The 18,313-nt window shown below is 42.9% G+C and overlaps 1 protein-coding gene across 1 annotated transcript; it reads left to right on the plus strand.

Moving 5' to 3' along the window:
* Positions 1-282: 282 nt before the first annotated feature.
* Positions 283-18,229, plus strand: OR2C1 (olfactory receptor family 2 subfamily C member 1). Its single transcript, XM_060030999.1, is given in 3 exon segments — positions 283-1,030; positions 1,072-1,222; positions 18,085-18,229. Coding segments are annotated over 3 exon segments (1,044 nt in total).
* Positions 18,230-18,313: the final 84 nt, after the last annotated feature.

Consider the following 18,313-nt stretch of genomic DNA (forward strand, 5'->3'; position numbering starts at 1 on the left):
AAGACCCTGATCTTTTTGTTCTTCGTGAAGCACTTCCTTCATTTTGTGATAGCTCATGTTGATATTCAGATGGAATAAAGTTTCCATTCATTGTGGGACTGACAGTGTTTGGGGATTGCAATGAAACCTTGCAATCATAAAATTTAAATTGGTACTTAACTACAAAGGTCGGCAACATCAGACCTGCACTGATGCAGATCCACCTAATCCAGTAGCTTCTTCACTTGCTTTACTCCTGGTTGTCCCTGGACAGATTCCTCAAGTGACTGAAGGTAACCAGAGATGGAAAGGGCCAACAGCAGCTCCTTGGAGAGCTTTATACTGATGGGTGTATCTGACCATCCCCAGCTGGAGATAATCTTTTTTGTAGTCATCCTCTTCTCCTACTTGCTGACCCTTTTTGGGAACTCAACCATGATCCTGCTTTCCAGCCTGGATGCCCGGCTCCACACACCCATGTACTTCTTCCTCAGCAACTTCTCCTCCCTGGATCTTGCTTTTACTACTAGCTCAGTCCCCCAAGTGCTGATCATCTTGTGGGGATCAGACAAGACCATCAGCTATGGTGGCTGTGTGACCCAACTCAATGTTTTCCTCTGGCTAGGGGCTACTGAGTGCATCCTGCTGTTGGTGATGGCATTTGACTACTATGTCATGGTGTGCTGGCCCCTGCACTACAGCACCATCATGAACCCCTGGCTCTGCTGGCTGCTGGCTGCCATTGCCTGTTTGGGTGGCTTGGGCAACTCTGTGGTCCAGTCAACCTTCACTCTGCAGCTCCCTTTGTGAGGGCACCAGAGGGTGGACAGCTTCCTGTGTGAGGTGCCCGCCATGATCAAACTAGCCTCTGGAGACACAAGTCTCAATGGTGTCTGCACCTTCTTCACCACTGTCCCATTAAGCATCATCCTGATCTCCTACTGCTACATAGCTCAGGCAGTGCTGAAGATCCACTCGGCCAAGGGACAGAGAAAGACCTTTAACACGTGCCTCTCTTATCTGGTGGTGGTACTCCTCTTTTATGGCTCTTTTATGGTGGTACTCCTCTTTTATGGCTCTTTTATGGCTCAGCTATCTATGGGTATCTGCTTCCAGCTAAGACCAGCAACCAGGACAAATTCATTTCCCTCTTCTACTCTGTGGTCACACCCATGGTGAACCCTCTCATTTATACTCTGAGGAACAAGGAGGTGAAGGGGGCGCTGAGGAGGCTGCTGGGGAAGTCAGCTGAAGGAAGGGAAAACTATCATTTACCACCTCTTCATCTCTACAAGCTTTTTCTCATTCTCTCTGGCCAGGTGAACATGAGGAGTACTGACCACAGTACAAGCATGTTCTTGACAGCACTAAGCTGTTGGTACATGGTTAATGTTATTTCTTTTTTTATTTTTTTTGAGGTTAAAGGGATTTTTTTTTTAACATCTTTATTGGGGTATAATTGCTTTACAATGGTGTGTTAGTTTCGGCTTTATAACAAAGGAAATCAGTTATACATGTACATATGTTCCCATATCTCTTCCCTCTTGCATCTCCCTCCCTCCTACCCTCCCTATCCCACCCCTCCAAGTGGTCACAAAGCACTGAGCTAATCTCCCTGTGCTATGCGGCTGCTTCCCACTAGCTATCTACCTTACGTTTGGTAGTGTATATATGTCCATGCCTCTCTCTCGCTTTGTCACAGCTCACCCTTCCCCCTCCCCATATCCTCAAGTCCGTTCTCTATCTTTATTTATTTATTTGCGGTACGCGGACCTCTCACCGCTGCGGCCTCTCCCGTTGCGGAGCACAGGCTCCGGACGCGCAGGCTCAGTGGCCATGGTCCACTGGTCCACTGGCCCAGCTGCTCCGCAGCACATGGGACCCTCCCGGACGGGGGCACGAACCCGTGCCCCCTGCATCGGCAGGCGGACTCTCAACCACTGCGCCACCAGGGAAGCCCGTTAATGTTATTTCTAATGTTCTACACTTCTTTACCAAATATCCTACTGTGGACCACAGATAACGGGGCAGATGTGTCATCAATGACTCAGAGGTTGTTGACTTAGTACAGACTTAGTTCACTGTCACTGCTGTCCACATTTTATTACGTGTAATAAATATTACATATGTATTGTATTTCTAGAGAATTCTGTACTTTTCTAAAGAAAGCACCTCCACTTGGCAGTATCTTATATAATTCCATAAAATCAAGCCAGGTTTTATTAGCCCCAGTTGAAAACCCAAGAATTCATCTTTGCACCCTATCCATCCATCATCTTTGTCCATCTCTCTTTGTCTTTTCTTAATGTTTCAGTCTATCTACCCACACTTCCCAGTCATATGCCCCTCTGTCATCTTGTTTAACCTCTATTTTATGTCTACATTCCATTTTCCCTTTTGCCTTATCCAATGTTGAATGAGAAATGGTAGGAAGGAGATTGGTTCAAGATGATGGAGTAGAAGGACGTGCTCTCACTCCCTCTTGCGAGAGCACTGGAATCACAACTAATTGCTGAACAATCATCAACAGGAAGACACTGGAACTCACCAAAAAAGATACCCCACATCCAAAGAGAAAGGAGAAGCCACAATGAGACAGAAGGAGGGGCACAACCACAATAAAATCAAATCCCATAACTGCTGGGTGGTTGACTCACAAACTGGAGAACACTTATACCACAGAAGTCCACCCACTGGAGTGAAGGTTCTGAGCCCCACGTCAGGCTTCTAACCTGGGGGTCCAGCAACAGGAGAAGGAATTCCCAGAAGATCAGACTTTGAAGGCGAGATTTGACTGTAGGATTTTGACGGGACTGCGAGAAACAGAGACTCCACTCTTGGAGGGCACACACAAAGTACTGTGCATATCGGGTCCCAGGGGAAGGAGCAGTGACCCCCATAGGAGACTGAACTAGACCTATTTGCTAGTGTTGGAGGGTCTCTTGCAGAGGCAGAGGGTGGCTGTGTCTCACCATGTGGACAAGGACACTGGCAGCAGAAGTTCTGGGAAGTACTCCTTGGTGTGAGCCCTCCCAGAGTCCGACATTAGCCCCACCAAAGAGCCCAGGTAGGCTCCAGGGTTGGGTCACCTCAGGCCAAACAACCAACAACGAGGGAACCCAGCCCCACCCATCAGCAGACAAGTGGATTAAAGTTTTACTGAGCTCTGCCACCAGAGCAACAGCCAGTTCTACCCACCACCAGTCGCTCCCATCAGGAAAGTTGCACAAGACTCTTAGATAACCTAATCCACCAGAGGGCAGACAGCAGAAGCAAGAAGAACTACAATCCTACAGCCTGTGGAACAAAAACCACATTCAGAAAGATAGACAAGATGAAAAGGCAGAGGGTTATGTACCAGATGAAGGAACAAGATAAAACCCCAGAAAAACAACTAAATGAAGTGGAGATAGGTAACCTTCCAGAAAAAGAATTCAGAATAATGATAGTGAAGATGATCCAGGACCTCCAAAAAGAATGGAGGCAAAGATCAAGAAGATGTAAGAAATGTTTAAAAAAGACCTAGAAGAATTAAAGAACAAACAAACATAGATGAACAATACAATAACTGAAATGAAAACTACACCAGAAGGAATCAATAGCAGAATAACTGAGGTAGAAGAACAGATAAGTGACCTGGAAGACAGAAAGGAGGAATTCACCTCTGCGGAACAGAATAAAGAAAAAAGAAATAAAGACAGCCTAAGAGACCTCTGGGACAACATTAAATGCAACAACACTCACATTATAGGGGTCTCAGAATGAGAAGAGACAGAGAAAGGACCAGAGAAAATATTTGAAGAGATTATAGTCGAAAACTTCCCTAACATGGGAAAGGAAATAGCCACCCAAGTCCAGGAAGCGCAAAGAGTCCCATAAAGGATAAACCCAAGGAAACACACTGAGACATAGTAATCAAATTGGCAAAAATTAAAGACACAGAAAAATTATTGAAAGCAGCAAGGGAAAAATGACAAATAATATACAAGGGAACTCCCATAAGGTTAAGAGCTGATTTCTCAGCAGAAACTCTACAAGCCAGAAAGGAGTGGCATGACATATTTAAAGTGATGAAAGGGAAGAACCTACAACCAAGATTACTCTACCCAGCAAGGATCTCATTCAGATTCGATGGAGAAATCAAAAGCTTTACAGACAACCAAAAGCTAAGAGAATTCAGCACCACCAAACCAGCTCTACAACAAATGCTAAAGGAACTTCTCTAAGTGGGAAACACAAAAGAAGAAAAGGGCCTACAAAAACAAACCCAAAACAATTAAGAAAGTGGTAATAGGAACATACATATTGATAATTACCTTAAACGTGAATGGATTAAATCCTCCAACCAAAAGACACAGGCTTGCTGAATGGATACAAAAACAAGACCCATATATATGCTGTCTACAAGAGACCCACTTCAGACCTAGGGACACATACAGACTGAAAGTGAGGGGATGGAAAAAGATATTCCATGCAAATGGATATCAAAAGAAAGCTGGAGTAGCAATACTCATATCAGATAAAATAGACTTTAAAATACAGAATGTTACAAGAGACAAGGAAGGACACTACATAATGATCAAGACATCAATCCAAGAAGAAGATATAACAATTATAAATATATATGCACCCAACATAGGAGCACCTCAATACATAAGGCAACTGCTAACAGCTATAAAAGAAGAAATCGACAGTAACACAATAATAGTGGGGGACTTTAACACCTCACTTACACCAATGGACAGATCATCCAAACAGAAAATTAATAAGGAAACCCAAGCTTTAAATGACACAATAGACCACATAGATTTAATTGATATCTATAGGACATTCCATCCAAAAACAGCAGATTACACTTTCTTTTCAAATGCGCACAGAACATTCTCCAAGATAGATCACATCTTGGGTCACAAATCAAGCCTCAGTAAATTTAAGAAAATCGAAATCATATTAAGTATCTTTTCTGACCATAATGCTATGAGATTAGAAATCAATTACAGGGAAAAAAAGTAGAAAGCACAAACACATGGAGGCTAAACAATATTTTACGAAATAACCAAGAGATCACTGAAGAAATCAAAGAGGAAATCAAAAAATACCTAGCGACAAATGACAATGAAAACATGATTCAAAACCTATGGGATGCAGCAAAAGCAATTCTAAGAGGGAAGTTTATAGCAATACAATCCTATCTCAACAAACAACAAACATCTCAAATAAACAATCTAACCTTATACCTAAAGGAACTAGAGAAAGAAGAACAAAATAACCCCAAAGTTAGTAGAAGGAAAGAAATCATAAAATCAGAGCAGAAATAAATGAAATAGAAACAAAACAATAGGAAAGATCAATAAAACTAAAAGCTGGTTCTTTGAGAAGATAAACAAACTTGATATACCATTAGCCAGACTCATCAAGAAAAAAAGGGAGAAGACTCAAATCATTAAAATTAGAAATGAAAAAGGACAAGTTACAACAGACACCGCAGAAATATAAAGCATCCTAAGAGACTACTACAAGGAACTCTATGCCAATAAAGTGGACAGCCTGGAAGAAATGGACAAATTCTTAGAAAGGTATAACCTTCCAAGACTGAACCAGGAAGAAATAGAAAATATGAACAGACCGATCACAAGTAATGAAATTGAAACTGTGATTAAAAATCTTCCAACACACAAAAGTCCAGGCCCAGATGGCTTCACAGGTGAATTCTATCAAACATTTAGAGAAGAGCTAACACCCATCCTTCTCAAACTCTTCTAAAAAATTGCAGAGGAAGGAACACTCCCAAACTCATTCTATGAGACCACCATCACCCTGATACCGAAACCAGACACAGATACTACAAAAAGAGAAAATTACAGACCAATATCACTGATGAATATAGATGCAAAAATCCTCAATAAAATACTAGCAAACAGAATCCAACAACGCATTAAAAGGATCATACACCATGATCAAGTGGGATTTATCCCAGAGATGCAAAGATTCTTCAATATACACAATCAATGTGATACACCATATTAACAAATTGAAGAAGAAAAACCATATGATCATCTCAATAGATGCAGAAAAAGCTTTTGACAAAATTCAACACCCATTTATTATAAAAACTCACCAGAAAGTGGGCATAGAGGGAACCTACCTCAACATAAAAAGGGCATATATGACAAACCCACAGCAAACATCATTCTCAATGGTTAAAAATGAAAGCATTTCCTCTAGCATTTCCTCTAAGATCAGGAACAAGACAAGGATGTCCACTCTCACCACTATTATTCAGTATAGTTTTGGAAGTCCTAGCCACAGCAATTAGAGAAGAAAAAGAAATAAAAGGAATACAAATTGGAAAAGAAGAAGTAAAACTGTCATTGTTTGTAGATGACATGATACTATACATAGAAAATCCTAAAAACGCCACCAGAAAACTACTAGAGCTAATCAATGAATATGGTAAAGGTGCAGGATACAAAATTAATGCACAGAAATGTCTTGCATTCCTATATACTAATGATGAAAAATCTGAAAGAGAAATTAAGGAAACACTCCCATTTACCACTGCAACAAAAAGAATAAAATACCTAGGAGTAAACCTACCTAGGGAGACGAAAGACCTGTATGCAGAAAACTATAAGACACTGATGAAAGAAATTAAAGATGATACCAACAGATGGAGAGATATACCATGATCTTGGATTGGAAGAATCAATATTGTGAAAATGACTATACTAACCAAAGCAATCTACAGATTCAATGCAATCCCTATCAAATTACCAATGGTATTTTTTACAGAACAAGAAAAAAAATCTTAAAATTTGTTTGGAGACACAAAAGACCCTGAATAGCCAATGCAGTCTTGAGGGAAAAAATTGGAGTTGGAGGAATCATGCTCCCAGACTTCAGACTATACTACAAAGCTACAGTAATCAAGACAATATGGTACTGGCACAAAAACAGAAATATAGATCAATGGAACAGGATAGAAAGCCCAGAGATAAACCCACGCACATATGGTCAACTAATCTATGACAAAGGAGGCAAGGATATACAATGGAGAAAAGACAGTCTCTTCAATAAGTGGTGCTGGGAGAACTGGACAGCTACATGTAAAAGAATGAAATTAGAACACTCCCTAACACCGTACACAAAAATAAACTCAAAATGGATTAGAGACCTAAATGTAAGACTGGAGACTATAAAACTCTTAGAGGAAAACATAGGAAGAACACTCTTTGACGTAAATCATGGCAAGATCTTTTTTGATCCACCTCCTAGAGTGATGGAAATAAAAACAAAAATAAACAAATGGGACCTAATGAAACTTAAAAGTTTTTGCACACACACACACAAAAAAAGTTTTTGCACAGCAAAGGAAACTACAAACAAGATGAAAAGACAACCCTCAGAATGGGAGAAAATATTTGCAAATGAATCAACAGACAAAGGATTAATCTCCAAAATATGTAAACAGCTCATGCAGCTCAACATTAAAAAGCAAACAACTCAGTCCAAAAATGGGCAGAAGACCTAAATAGACATTTCTCCAAAGAAGACATTTCTCCAAAGAAGACATACAATGGCCAAGAAGCACATGAAAAGCTGCTCAACATCACTAATTATTAGAGAAATGCAAATCAAAACTATTATGAAGTATCACCTCACACCAGTTAGAATGGGCATCATCAGAAAATCTGCAAACAACAAATGCTGGAGAGGGTGTGGAGAAAAGGGAACCTTCTTGCACTGTTGGTGGGAATGTAAATCGATACAGCCACTATGGAGAACAGCGTGGAGGTTCCTTAAAAAACTAAAAATAGAGTTACCATATGACCCAGCAATCCCACCACTGGGTATATACCCAGAGAAAACCATAATTCAAAAAGACACATGCACCCAATATTCACTGCAGCACTATTTACAATAGCCAGGACATGGAAGCAACCTAAATGCCCATCGACAGATGAATGGATAAAGAAGATGTGGTACATATATACAATGGAATATTAGCCATAAAAGAATGAAATCAGGTCATTTGTAGAGATGTGGATAGATCCTGAGACTGTCATACAGAGTGAAGTAAGTCAGAAAGAGAAAACAAATATATTAACGCACATATGTGGAACCTAGAGAAATGGTTCAGATGAACTGGTTTGCAGGGCAGAAATTGAGACACAGATGCAGAGAACAAACATATGGACACCAAGGGGGGAGAGTGGCGTTGGGCGGGGTGTCATGGCAGTGTGATGAATTGGGAGATTGGGATTGACATGTATACACTAATATGTACAAAATGGATAACTAATAAGAACCTGCTGTATAAAAAGCAAATAAAATTAAATTTAAAAAGGAAATGGTAAGAAGACCATTTTCCTTTTCTTTTTGGCCGTGCCCTCCGGCTTGTGGGATCTTAGTTTCTCGACCAGGGATCAAACCAGTGCCCCCTGCAGTGGAAGCCTGGAGTCCTAACCACTGAATTGCTGGGGAATTCCCAAGACCACTTTTCTTTTAATTAAATAGTTTTATTTAAATTATTTTCTCACTGGGACTTCCCTGGCTGTCCAGTGGTTGAGACTCCACGCTTCCACTGCAGGGAGTGCAGGTTTGATCCCTTGTCGGGGAACTAAGATCCCGCATGCCACATAGCCAAAAAATTAATTAATTAATTAATTAAATCATTTCCTCACCAAAGTCCCAGCCATCAGATTTGCTACCAGTATTTGGATATGCTAGTATGGTCAGTGGATTATGGAATGCTCTGAGATTCCTTAAGCAAGTTTAAGAGCCCAGGAAAGATCATCCATTTGTAAAGCATTTCCTCTGCCTCATGATCTAGTCTTTCACCCCTAAAGTTTCTAAAATTCAGCAATCAGTCCAGCACGCCATGACTTACCAAAGAACTCAGGTATTGGAATTAGAATGCCAGTACGTGATTCTTCACATCACTAGAATTGCCAGGGGAATCCACACCTGCCACTGCAGTTCATATGTTCTTTCCCCAGGGAGAGAAGCTGGGTTGATATGAGAAAGTTACCTGGCAACTGCATTACCAGAGAAAAGATGATCAATGATTTTAGGGCTACTTTCTAAAGAGTCTTGTGTCCTTCACAGCACCTAAACACATGCCTTATACATAGTAGATGCTCAATACTTAGTGAGTTGAATTAATTAACAAGCCCCATGAATCTCCCTTTTTCACACTAGGAACTAAAAATGTCACATGAACCATTTTCATATTTGCCACTTTGGGGTCATCCTGTCACTTGGACAATGCTGAACAAACAATGACGTTTCCCCTCTTTCCACATTTGCATAATGCCTCCCCAAAGACATCTAGTTATATTGTCCCAGCCTGAATTTGTTTTTCTAGTTGTAGATCAGAACCATGACCTATTGTCTCTGTTCCTTACCCAGTAATACTGAAGTATGTCTCCAGGACTAGCCACCTAGCAGCATAATCTTGGTGAGCTCATCAAAGTCCAGAGTCGTGCAGGCTCAAAAGTTTTATTGATCAGCACACTCAGATTAGATGAAGTTCTCAGGAGGTAGAATCACAATGACTAAACTCCTAAGTTGATATACACACCAGAATGCCAGTTGATTAATTTATGAGAATTGTATTTTCCAAGGAGATATCCCCTAGCTAATTCGTTTAAATTGCAAAATTACTTGGGGGAAAATAGGAAGAAAATAGACAGGCGTTCTTCAGACACTTCAGAGTTTTGCAGAGTCTCCCTACGGAAAGTACAGGACGTTTTGAATCTAACTTGCATTTAGGGGCATAGTAAGACACAGAGAATTACAGGGAGGAGAAAAAGCTTGGGACATGAATGCATCATGGGGATCACATACGCCATCATCAAAGTGTACACATATTCATCTTCCATTCTCAGTGGTGTGCTTGAAACAAAGTCAAAAATTGGGAAAAAAGCCATTAAATGTGAGGAAAGCTCCTTGTTATTAAGGACTTTGACGTTCCATTTCTAGGGTTTCAGAAGAAAAAATATGTTTTGTGTCTTATTCAGTTGGATATTCAAAAAAATGCAAAACAAAAGATGTACCAAGAACTATAGAAGGTTCACCAACCTTAGTAAAATATAAATGTAGAGAATTTGAATATGCTAGTGTGGTCATTAGATTTAAGTGAATTTAAGAGCCCGTCTCTTAGAGCCTTTCACAGAGTCTGTCCAAGTCCCACCTTGCCCTGTATCCTAGCAAAGTGAGTGCAATGACTAAATTTTGAACCTGTCAATGAAGGGAGTCAGTCCTTTTTCCGTCTTCACAGACTTCAGTTTCAATTACATGGCTGTGGTTAGGAGATGTTGGAATAAAGGAGATGGTGAGAAATAAGAATTGGAAAGTGGCTTTGGCTTGGTGAGCTTATGCTCTAGTATGTGAATGCTAAATTACAGGCTAATTTGGACACTCCATTAACGATTGGGTGGAGAAATCCAGTTTATTTGACTATATAGATGGGTTGAGCACATCAACTTTACTGAGTACTTATCCTGGGCTATGTAACAATCTAAACCCTTTATAGGATCAACTCCTTTAATCCTCACAACAACCTACACCATCCCCATTTTAAGATGAGGACATTGGAGCACAAGAGGAAATGTGCTCCCAGTACACAGTGGTAGGTCTGGGAATCAAACCCAAGTACTCTTGACTCTAAAACTTGTGCCTTTTCCAAATTTTTTTCTTTGTGTAATAATCACAAACTTACAGAAATGTTGGAAGCATGATATAAAGGACTTTCTCTCCCTGGATCATTTGAGAGTAAGTTGACAGCATGATACTCTGTCTTCCCCAAATATTTTACTGTGTATCTCTAACAAACAAGGACGTTCTCCTACAGGACCACCATGTAGCCATCAAAATTACTAAATGAACATCAATACATTATATTATTTAATCCTGAGACCCCATTCAGCTTTTGCCAGTTGTCCCAACAATGCATTTCATAGCAAAAGGATTCTGTTCAAAATTACACATTGCATGTAGTTGTCATGTCTCCTTAGTCTCTGTCAGTCTGAAATTGTTCCTCTGTCTTTTCTTGACTTTCGTGACCCTGACACTTTAAAAGATCATCCAGTTATTTAGTAGAACATAGCTCAATTTCAGTTTTTTCCTCATAGTTAGATTCAGGTCATCTTTGTCAGGAATTCCACACATGTGATGTTGCATTCTTCTTATCGTATGCTGTCAGGTGGTGCTATGGACTGAATTTGTACCCCACCTGAAAATTCATATATTGAAACCCTAAACCCCAATGTAATTAATTGTATTTGAACATAGAGCCTTTAGGAGGTAATTAGGGTTAAGTGGTATCATAAGGGTGTGCCCCTCATCTGATGGGATTGGTGACCTTACAAAGAGAAGAAGGAGAGGGAGATCTTTCTCTCTCCACACACAGTCAAAGGAAAGGCCAACTGTAGACAAAGCAGCCTTCTGCAAGCCAGGAACGAGCCCTCACCAGAAACTGAATCCTGCCAGAACCTTAATCTTGGGTTTCCAGGCTCCATAATTGTGAGAAAATTAATTCCTATTGTTTAAGTCACTCAATCTGTGGTATTTAGTTATGGCAGCCTAAGCAGACTAAGACAGGTGGTGTAAATTTCAATGTCTTCAGACTAAGACAGGTGTTGTAAATTTCAATGTCTCCCATTACTAGTGATGCTACTTGGATCACTAAATGAAGGTGGTGTCTGCTAGGCTTTTCCATTATTTCCTATTTTGTAATTAATAAGCATTTTACAGGGAAATACTTTGAAACTACTTAAATATCCTGATACTAATGAAACTCAATTTAATCTTTTATTTATTTACATCTTACAGAATCAATGTTTCCTATTCTATTCTATGGTTTATAACTTCTTAATATCATTATATTTTTGTCCCTTGTTTCATCACTGGGAGTCCATTCAAACTGGCTTTTGTGTTTTTTGACTTGTCCCCATATTCCTTGAGCATTTCCTTGCTTTCCGCCACATCAAGATGTCCCAGGCTTATGTTTTATTAACCCTCTCTAGCACTCTGTTTCATCATCTGAAATGTGGATATAGTAAATGGCAGGAACAATGTAAGGATCAAAGTAGATAGTGCATGTGCGAGTGCTTAGAGAAAACTGCTCAGTGTTGTACTTAATCAAAGATGGTATACTTACCCTAAGGAGGTTTATCAGTCTATATCACATCCCAGCTCCCTCCATTTATATCCTGATGGAGTACTACTCTCACTGTGCAACCAGATTGTTTATAAATGATGGATGGATGAAGTGGGGCCAGAATAAAGGCAGAGAGAGCCTCCACTTTTCTTTCCCACACACTCTTATCCCAACCCATGAGCTCCCTCTTCAGAATATATTCAGAATATCCCAATCCAGAATCACACACACACACACACACAGACACACACACAGACACACACACACGAAAATTAGGAAAGTATTTGAATGTCCATCAAAAGGGAAATGATTGAAGATTGAACACATAATGGTAAATGCCAAACACAGGAGTTTAAAAAAAAAAAGGTGAGGTTGATATATTGAAACAGAAAAACTTGTAAGATATACTAAGTAGACAAAATTACAGATTAAGATCCAGCAAGACATACACACTAATGACAGTTATTTCCTCTGGAGAGGGAGTGTAACTTGGGAGTTAAGGGATGAGAGGCTTCATTTTTAAATGAGAATGTTTTGCGATACTTGTGGAATATGAAAAAATTAAAACAGAGGGAAGAAAAGCATTGGGTTAGAAGCGAGTTCTAGTCCTACTTCTGTGATTAGACAGTCACTTAAACTGTCGCAGTTTTCTCGTCTGGAGGACGGTAATAGTACTGGCTTCATAGGATTGGTGTGAGGATAAGTTACTGTGTACGTGTATAAAACTGTGCCAAACATATAGTAAGCGTTACGTATTTTTGATACTGTCATTGTCTCATCTGTAAGTAGGGTATGAGTCTGGGTAGGCCTGGTACAAAGACCCTTCCAAGTAAGAGAAGTGGAACATCCTGTCGAGCAGAACAGCAGCAGTAACCAATAGGAGGGATTAACAAACGTCCAGATCCAGGGCCCCAGGTTTTCGAACAGCGTTATTGGTCCAGGTTATGACGCAAACGGGGAACCCGTCTCCTCATTGGGGAAGACTGCTGTCGATTAGCGGGGGGGCGGAACCAGCTGGGGAGGGTTGTGCGTATCCGGCGACGCTGTTTTCCGGCTTAGCCCTTGCGCATTCGTCAGGCTTTCTGGAAGTCCCGGCCTGCCCCGCGGCAGCTTCAGGCCGCGCGCTCTGGGAAATGCGACCAGGTGGGTGAGTCGCGCGTTTGAGGCTTTTCGCGGCGGGGCGGGCTGGAGCTCCGCGGCTCCGCCCTCTCCCCTGAGGCTCTCATGATGTCCTGGGTCTTGTGACGGGAAGGCTCTCAGTGGCCGTGACCCGGTGCTTCCTCCCTCTGTTTGGAGAGGCCTGGGAACATGGTAGGCTGGTGTACGGGACCTGTCGCCCTTTGGAGGCTCCTGTCCGCTCTCTTTCCCCGTGAAGTGTGCTTTGAAAGGCGGAGAGCCTTTTACCCTTGTGCTTTACGTGAATAAAACACTGGTTCACCGAGGCCCTATCGCGTCCTTGTGCGCCCTTGTGTTGGGCAGTGAGGACACGAACACAGCTCAGACATGCTCCTTGCACTCAGAGAGCTCCCGAACTGTGGAGTAGATAAACTTGCAGAAACAAGTTCTGGTGTTAGGTGGAGTAAGAGAAGGCTCCCTGAGAAAGAGTTACAGACAGGGCCGAGGAGTTCAGAGCGTCAAGGAAGCGTCAAGAAGGTGGTGATGGTGCTGTTACCAATCCTCTTCCAGTGGGTTTTTTGTCTTCTTTGATGGACTCCACTCATGAGAACATAAAATTTACCGTATTTCTAATTTCTAGGCTTAGGTGCCCTTCCTCCCTAGCTTGGGAGGAATGGAGATTGGCAGCCCCTGGTGTTCAGTTTCTCTGGAAAGAATGAAATCAGGTCTTGGGAAAAGGTTAGAGGGCAAAGACACTATGGAAAGCAGAGAGCCTGTTCCACGACGTGGGACCAGTTCACCTGTGCTGGATTGTAGACCATGTGTAGGAGAGTGCGCAGTGAGACTGGAGCAGTAGGTTAGATCTAGAATCCAGGGAGAGCCTTTGCAAGTTAGGAGATCTTGACTTATTTCAGTGGTATTAGGAAGTCTTGAAGGCTTTTGAGCAGAGCAGTTTACACAATTGAATTAGATTTGTAGAAAGTCAAGAGATCCAGATCTGCTTTGTAGGAAGATCAGGTAGATAGATGGAAGACTCTTGTACCAGCCTGGCCTAATGGTGTGTCCCTGACCAGGGGTTCTCAACCAGGGAAGATTTTGACCCCCCAAAGATATTTGGCAAAATCTGGAGTAGTCTTGTCATAACTGACAGGTGCTCCTGACATCTAGTGGGTGGAGACAAGGGGTGCAGCTAAACATCCTACAATGCATAGGACACCCCCCCAACCCCCCACCCCGACCCACACAGACAACAAAGACCTGTCTGGCCCCAAATGTCAATACTGTAGTGCTGAAGTTCAAGGGAATTCCCTGGAGGTCCAGCAGTTAGGACTCCACACTTCCACTGCAGGGGGCAGGGGTTCGATCCCTGGTCGGTGAACTAAGATCCTGCGTGCTGCACAGCATAGCCAAAAAACAAAAACCTGAGCTTTAAAACAACAACAAAAAATAGTGCTGAAGTTCAGAAATGCAACCTTAGAGCGATAGAAGTGGAAACGAAGGGGAGACAGATCTCAGAGACGTCTCAGCCAGAGACCAGTCTTCGCCTCCTTTCATATTATTTACAATGCTTAAGTACTTTAAGCAGTCAATCAGGTCTAAAGACCCAGACTTCCTTGTCTTTTTTCACCCTTTCATTCCTTTGCAAAATATTTATTTTGCATGAGACACTATTCAAGGTGCTGTGATTCAGCAATGAACAAAACAAATTACCTGCTCTCCAAGAACCTTACATTCTTGTAGGGATGACAGACATGAAACCAATAAATATATATCAAGTAGTGAGATATGCTATAAAGAAGTTCCTGTAAGATAGAGCTTCTGTTATTATCACCACAGACCATTTACTCTGCATCTTGTAAGTGCCAAGCACTGGCCAGATGCTTTACAAATAGCATTTCTAATCTTTTTCTGTATGCTGCAGGATTGGTATAGTTATGCTCAGATGAGAAAAAGCAGCTTAGAGAAGTTGAGTATTTTGCCCCACATCAGTTAATGAGGAGTTGAGCTGGCACTGGAAACTGGATCCACCTGACAAAGTCTGTGAGATTTCCATTAGGACACTGTCTGACTTGAATGGGAGCGCAGTGGTTGAGAGTCCGCCTGCCGATGCAGGGGACGCGGATTTGTGCCCAGTCCGGGAAGATCCCACGTGCTGCGGAGCGCTGGTCCCATGAGCCATGGCCACTGAGCCTGCGCGTCCGGAGCCTGTGCTCCGCAGCTGGAGAGGCCACAACAGTGAGAGGCCCGCGTACCGCAAAAAACAAAACAAAACAAAAAAAACTATACCTTCTCACCCAAACTTAGCAAAGTGAAGTAGAAATGAAGTTCTTATTGGAGAGGCCTAGCTGGAAGTGATTCTCCATATTGTAGGAACTACATTTGAGAACACATGAGCCTCAGTTGAATTTGTCTTCATTACTCACATCCTCTCAGGTGGCTGATGGCAGGTTCTGACATCTCAGAGAGGTTGGCAACTTGGAGGTCTCCCACCAGCTCTTCAGACTCTCACGATATTGGCAACTGCTGGGCCTCACTCACAAGCTTTCAGCTAGCTCTGGGAGCTGTGCTTATGATGGCTGCAGCCCAAACTACATCAACGAGAAGATCCTGGAGCTGAAGCAATTCCCGACACGTCTTCCTTTCTGCATAGGAAGATCCAAGCCTGGATGAGGGTGCATCATCCAGGAAGCGTTGAGAAGGCAGTGACCTTGGTGCAGCATTTAGAGTGAGAACCCAGGAGACGAAGGCAATGGTGAGAAGGGGAGTAAGGAAAGAGAAATGGGATCAGGTTGGAGAGGGCCTGGGTTAGGGGACAAGCAGTTGGAACAAGGTGGAAAAACTTGATTTAGCTGTTGCTTGTCAAGCACTTGTTTGTTTTCATTATTGGTGTCCATGCCAGCTTTTAAGAGAACAGATTTTCTTTCCCCTTTGAAGGAAGGAGGGTGGGTGGAGAGAGAGTTTGGACCCTCATCAATCACCGAGCTTTCAGTAGGTCTCAGCTGCCAAGAATAAAGGAAGGGAAGTATTTGTCCCTGTAGAACTCAGGCTTTCTCCTCTGCAGGTTATAACTCTCTGTAAACGAGAGTCTTCTGGTTCTTGACATGCCTGTTGAAGACAGAGGGATTGTAACGCTCAGCTAGCTGTGGGAACTTTGGTTACGTCCTCAGGGTCTGGGTCACACCTCTCACAAAACAGATAAACAAAACCGGATTTCTGGTCAGGAGAGGGCCAGACTGGGACCTACTGAGGACTGATAGTAGTGCTGCAAGATATAACAGCGCTGTGGGGCCCTGGGCAGGGGCTTCCCCAGACCTCCCAGCACTGCCCTGAGCACACAGGACTTGGAAGCACTCTCTGCTGTTCTGCTCAGCCACACACATCATATTCCTCAATCAAGTTTCTAACTCTGGCTTTGCAGGAATCTCCGTTCCTATACTTTTCCTCCCTGGGCCCATATGATGATCTTTGGCGGGGGAGGTAGGGTGTCCATTGGTGGGGTTTATTTCCAGGTGATGGTGTTTGTGCTCCAAGAAGAGCCAGCAACCGGGGTTATGGCGGGGAGGGGGGCAGTTACCAGGCTTCTATTGGAGACCATGAAGCCCATCCTCAGGGGCTTTCCCAAGAGAAGAGGCAGAGCTATGCTCAGACCACTCAGACCCTGGGGCCTTAAAGAACAACCCACCTATTTGAAGAACAGAGTCTCAGGCTGGAAAGGGGAGAGGCAGGAAGAATCCAGGAATGAGAGGTTGTCCGTGCCTGTGCCATCCATCAGAGACGTAACCTTATCGTTCGGTCATGACCACAGTTGGGAGCAGGAAGCTAGTGATTTGGGACGCAGTTGTGGTTCTGAGGCAGCTCAGTTCCATATAGAGGCTTTGTCGTTCCCTCTGGTTCTCCCTTCAGAAAACTTCATTCCGTGATAGCTCTTAGAAGGGTCATGTATGAATCAGGTCTAGGGGCTTACATGGTGACCTGCTGCCATACAAGGCAGAGGGCCGGATCTTAGTTTAGACCTATAAGACTGCCACTATCAGGTGCGGCACTGGGGTCCTGACTCTCTGCCCAGCCACACGTACCATGCCTCGATGGAAGGGGTACCTTTTGACCATCCTGTATAACAAGTGAGATCTCTGATGGGTCTCCTTTTCTGTCTTTTTAATGGGTCTCTTTTTGCTTTTTCTCACTTTTGGCTGTAAAAATTTCTTGGGAACCATGTCTAATCTATACTGTGTAATAACTAGCTCTTAATCTTGTGCCAGGCACAACACCATGCCTGGGAGGTAGTTGCTGGTAATGGGTGTGACATGAGACCTCAACTGTACCTTCCTCCTCCCCAGGAGGCTGGGCCTATGGCCCCTGCCACAACAAGGCTGCCCTCGTGGCATGAACATGTAGTATAAGGTCTGTGTTTGGAGGTTTCACAGAAATTGTTAGCCAGAAAGAGTGTTGAGAGAGACAGTGAAAAATTAAAGGTTTTGAAATTGATCTGACCCAGGTTCAAAATCCAGCTCTTTCACTTTAATCACTATGCAAGTCACTTTAAACCTATGATAGCAGGTGTGCATTGGGGCTGCCAGGAAACCCAGCCTTTACTTGCAAATCTCAGTAAATCCCCAATTTACCAAAAACTCCAGAAGTGCCACTAGAATGGCCAAGTGTACAGGAAATGCCCGAGCAGCTTCAGGACCACAGCTTTCTCCAGATGCCAGAACAGAGTGGCACAAGTTCAAAATCCTTCAGGCTAACTTCCATATCACAGGGAGTAGCCAGGTTAATTGCTAGTGTCCTGTGACCTGCACTCAGTCCTTCTCTTTGTCTCTATCCAGAAGCCGAGCCGAGGACGAGCAGCAGGACTGCGAGGAGGCTGGAGCTGATGATGGTGAAAGCGAGGATTCGCCTGTGATGGTGTCAGCGATGACATGGGCACAGTCTCACCCAGGACCCCAGGAGTCCTGGCTGTTCCCAAACTGACCGGTAAGGCAGTCCCTCACAGGAGAGGCAGACAAGAGGTGGCAAGAGGAAAGGAAGTTGGGTAGGAGGCCTGAGGGGCCCAGC

This window comes from Delphinus delphis, chromosome 15 (assembly GCF_949987515.2).
Source record: "Delphinus delphis chromosome 15, mDelDel1.2, whole genome shotgun sequence".
Classification (NCBI taxonomy): Eukaryota; Metazoa; Chordata; class Mammalia; order Artiodactyla; family Delphinidae; genus Delphinus; species Delphinus delphis.